At 36.7% G+C, this 4,246-nt stretch overlaps 1 protein-coding gene across 2 annotated transcripts; it reads left to right on the top strand.

The window, feature by feature from the left end:
* Positions 1 to 629: 629 nt before the first annotated feature.
* LOC149259286 (malate dehydrogenase, glyoxysomal-like) lies at positions 630 to 3,943 on the top strand. Of its 2 annotated transcripts, none has more exons than XM_089418005.1 (9): positions 630 to 954; positions 1,073 to 1,282; positions 1,365 to 1,679; positions 1,910 to 1,999; positions 2,717 to 2,800; positions 2,970 to 3,005; positions 3,126 to 3,215; positions 3,334 to 3,428; positions 3,545 to 3,943. In XM_089418005.1, exons 1-9 carry the CDS (start codon positions 886 to 888, stop codon positions 3,615 to 3,617), a joined length of 1,062 nt encoding a protein of 353 aa, XP_089274131.1. In that variant the 5' UTR covers positions 630 to 885; the 3' UTR covers positions 3,618 to 3,943. The 2 variants fall into 2 exon arrangements, with proteins under 2 accessions (XP_089274131.1, XP_089274128.1); XM_089418002.1 differs by having other exon boundaries at positions 633 to 954; positions 1,067 to 1,282.
* The last annotated feature ends 303 nt before the right edge of the window (positions 3,944 to 4,246 follow it).

Here is a 4,246-nt window from a genome sequence, read left to right on the forward strand (position 1 = left end):
ATAAATAAATAAATATTTTGGTCTAACTAACCGTTTCCGGTCAAATCGAGCTGTCATTATTCTAGCCGTTAGTTGGATATTCTTCCCAATCTATTTATAATGCATAGCAACATCTGCTCATTCAACTTGTCCTAACGATGAACCACATTGGTTAGTTCGAAACGCGTCGACTAAATTATCTCTATGTGATTTTCGCGAAGATTCTTCTATAATTTTTTTTAATTAATTAGGTTTAAAATTCAGCAAATATTTTTTTAGAGTTATAAGTTTATTTTATATAATACACAATAAATAAGTACCAAAATTTTTATCAGATTTTATATATTTAAAAATACATTTTAAATAACAAAACTTCACCATTCTATTACAAAATTTAATTAAAAAAAACCAAAGTATTTATTTACTTAAATAAGGTAATTTAAAATAATTTGAAATTCATTAAAATATTCAAAATCATAACTACACAATAAAATGGCACTAATAAATCTCTGTCGACTTTGAATCTAATAAATATCTATCAAATTTAGATTGACTGAGAAATATGCCACAAAATCCGAAACTTAAGCGATTTCCTATTGAAATGCATAGAAATGATATAAGCGATTTCCAATTTATATTTATAGAAATGAATATATAATGTAAGACTCCGACCGGCCACATCAGATACCGAATGATCCGAGTGAATTTCTTCAGAATTATTGGACACTGAAACGGCCACCGAATAAAGAGTCACAGGCTGACGACGGAGCCTTGTGCTGTTTATAGAAAGATAACGTGAGCAGATCACATAATAATTTTCTATTCAATATATATCCTTATCCCCCGTTCTCTTATATAAATTCCGTGTAGAAGCAGGAAGATTTGAATAGACAATCATTTCACGCCATGGATCACAGGACCAGAGATCGAATCTCTCGAATTGCTGCTCACCTCGTCCATCCAGGGCATTCACAGGTATATTTGTGATCCATAATTTGACGGATAATAGTTTACTTCAACATCCCAAGTTAATTGCTCTGTTTAAGCCCTTAAAAATGAGTTGCTGTGAAATCTGTGTGATGGGCAGTTGCAGAATGAAGGAGTACTCGAGCGCATCGATTGCAGATCGAAAGGTGGGGCGTCTGGATTCAAGGTGGCTGTCCTCGGAGCCTCAGGCGGCATCGGACAACCCCTTTCCATGCTCATGAAAATGAATCCGTTGGTCTCAGTCCTTCACCTCTATGATGTCGTCAATACCCCCGGCGTCACTGCAGATATCAGCCATATGGACACCACCGCCGTTGTATGTACAATTTTGAGAAATAGGGCTTTCTTATTTGCTTCGTTTTAGGTCTTAATCGTAACAATTTTTGTGTTTTTTTTAGGTGCGTGGATTTGTGGGCAAAGAGCAGCTGGAAGCAGCGTTGGTGGGAATGGATCTCGTGATCATCCCTGCAGGAATTCCACGGAAACCCGGGATGACTAGGGACGATTTGTTCAATATTAATGCGGGAATCGTCCGCACCCTGTGCGAAGGGGTAGCCAAATGCTGTCCCAATGCAATTGTGAATATTATCAGCAATCCAGTCAATTCCACTGTGCCAATTGCAGCAGAGGTTTTCAAAAGAGCCGGTGTCTATAACCCTAAGCGTTTGATGGGAGTTACAGCATTAGACGTTGTTAGAGCAAATACTTTCGTGGTATGCAAGCTTAACCTTCCTTTCCACACTTAGATTCTGGCGTTGAGGAACTCAGCAGCTGTTTTCCCAACAATTTTTTTAATGGGTTTTCCGCAATTTGGATATCTGCTTGACCCTTTTCACTAAATTCATTGGAGACATCAGAATGTCTGGTCTTTTTATTTCAAAATAAATTGTTGGTAGTGTAAAGGAGGTACCAAATTGATAATTGTGTGGCTCTGGTTGAACAGGCTGAAGTTGTAGGTGTCGATCCAAAGGAGGTTGATGTTCCAGTGGTTGGTGGACATGCGGGAATCACCATTCTTCCACTTTTATCTCAGGTTTGAATTTTGAAACCCAAAAATAATGGGTGCTTCTATTTGTGCTGGTTTGTTTATTGCAGTATTCAAAAATGATTTCCCACAACTAGCAGGATAGGTAGGACTTTATGTTTATATGTTGCATCATTTCGCTAATATCAACTCAAGGCATTAACTGATATGTTTTTTTTCATTTTGAACTAAAATTGTGTGTACAATGCACCGGCCATGCCCATAAGGCTACTTGAGACAACTTGCTGATGCATGTCTTAATTTACCTCTTGCTTCTGCTTTGTTTTTCATCTCTTTTTAATACTTATAGAAATTATGAGAATTTCTTATTATCTTCTGAGTCCTTATTAACTGTTTCTGCGACTCTGCATTTTGTGTTCCTTTGCAGATATTGCTTCATCATTATTTTTGTCTTCTGTTGGTTTCTTGGATGGTTTGTGGTGGTTGATATCGCTTAGTTTTAGATCATTAATTTTCTCTGTTTTGTGTGTATGTTAAGTAGGAATCTTTTCCCTATATTTTTCCTTATTTCCGTCTTCTTCAGTCAATTCCTTGCCCTCGGATGGGAAGAAGTGAATCTGTTCTTTCTTCATTTCTAGCATCCGACTTGATTTTCTCATCTCCCACTTTTTTTTTGGGTTGTAATCCTTCATTTTAAGGCTTTCACCGGTATGGTACGAGGTTAATTTTTTCTAACTGAAGCTATCGTCTAATATCGGCATGCAGGTCAACCCTTCATTTTCTTTTACCGAAGAAGAGGTTGAATACTTAACAAATCGCATTCAAAATGGGGGCACAGAGGTTGTTGAGGTAAATATTTATCAGTTGTCTATTAATTGGTGTAAAGCAGAAGGGCATCTAGAGTTCGTATCTTCTTATAATTTTTCAACTTATCGGTCTGCCAAATTGAGCAATCACTCTTTATATGGTTCGCCTTCTGCTGTTTTATCTAATTCATATTGCTTAATGGTGATCCCAGGCAAAAGCTGGAACAGGATCTGCAACTTTGTCCATGGTGGGATTTTCTGAATTGTATTCACCATATTAGTTTGATTGTTTTTTTCATAATTTCTGCCCTGCAATTCTCTTGATTTGTCACCGAGTAGAGGGGTAATGATCTATTCGTTGAATCCAGGCATTTGCAGCAGCTAAATTTGCCGATGCTTGCCTCCATGGTTTGCGGGGTGACGCTGGTATTGTTCGATGTGCTTTTGTTGCATCAGAGGTATATAATAGTCATGAAGAACAGCAAAGACTGGCCTCAAAATATTTTTACTCATAATTTGATTGTCTGTTTGATGATTATTCACATTTGTGTAAAATTGCAATGCTGCTGATAACAGGTAACTGAACTACCCTTTTTTGCTTCAAAAGTAAGACTGGGTCGCGCTGGTATCGAAGAAGTTTACCCGTTAGGACCATTGAGTGCATATGAAAGGTCAGTGGATACTGACTGAGAATGAATTTATATGCAGGAATTGGTACATCTAAATATATTTTCCACGTTTCAATTTGGAGAAGAATCTTATTTGTGGGATATATTTGTCCTGGCAGATCTGGGTTAGAGAAATTGAAAAAGGAACTACTAGCAAGCATTGACAAAGGAATTTCATCTGCTAGACAGTAACCACATACCGGGACTGTGAGGAGCATGGTGTCTAAGAGTATACAAAGTAGGATTGTTAGTCAGTTTGGTTCTCCTAGTTTTCTGTTTTTAACTTATCTTACATGTTATTAAAATGCAAGGTAGAGGATACAATTTTATCCTCTTTGACTTGGACCAACATGTCTTTTGCATTGGACCTAGGTCTTGAATCAATTTGGTCACAGCCAGCAAATGTGTTGAATTGCAACAGGGATGAGAATAAATATAGACACTTTTAAGATTACATTCTTGTTATGTAATTATATTGGACTTTATGAATTGAAATTGGCACTTAGTCTTGGGCTTCATTTTTGATGTATGACGATTGCAAGATAACTACAGGAAATCCATTAGTTTTACTCGTTGAAGTTGTGTTATTTTGTTGCCCTACATCATTTATCTTAGACTGTTGTTGATGTTAAATGTGGGTTGTACCAGATATTGACCAACTTTACCATTATTAATTATTGGTGTTTTTGATCATAAGTTCATTGATCAAAGAAATTTCTACAATTCATTTGGATGGCTGTGTGTCGTTGTACCTTAATATTTTTGCACTTCGATAAATGGCTTGTTGATTTTAGAAGGTTCTGGATATTCTGTCAAGAGAG

Source organism: Pinus tabuliformis, chromosome 6, assembly GCF_031772625.1.
Source record: "Pinus tabuliformis cultivar Carrire ecotype Pingquan chromosome 6, CPIR1, whole genome shotgun sequence".
Taxonomy (NCBI): domain Eukaryota; kingdom Viridiplantae; phylum Streptophyta; class Pinopsida; order Pinales; family Pinaceae; genus Pinus; species Pinus tabuliformis.

Bases quoted from the DNA above. Each gene is read 5' to 3' on its own strand.
- LOC149259286 (XM_089418002.1), top strand. From the start codon at position 886: ATGGATCACAGGACCAGAGATCGAATCTCTCGAATTGCTGCTCACCTC. The intron at 1,680-1,909 runs GTATGCAAGCTT...CTGGTTGAACAG, and splicing joins TTAGAGCAAATACTTTCGTG to GCTGAAGTTGTAGGTGTCGA. The intron at 2,000-2,716 runs GTTTGAATTTTG...ATCGGCATGCAG, and splicing joins TTCTTCCACTTTTATCTCAG to GTCAACCCTTCATTTTCTTT.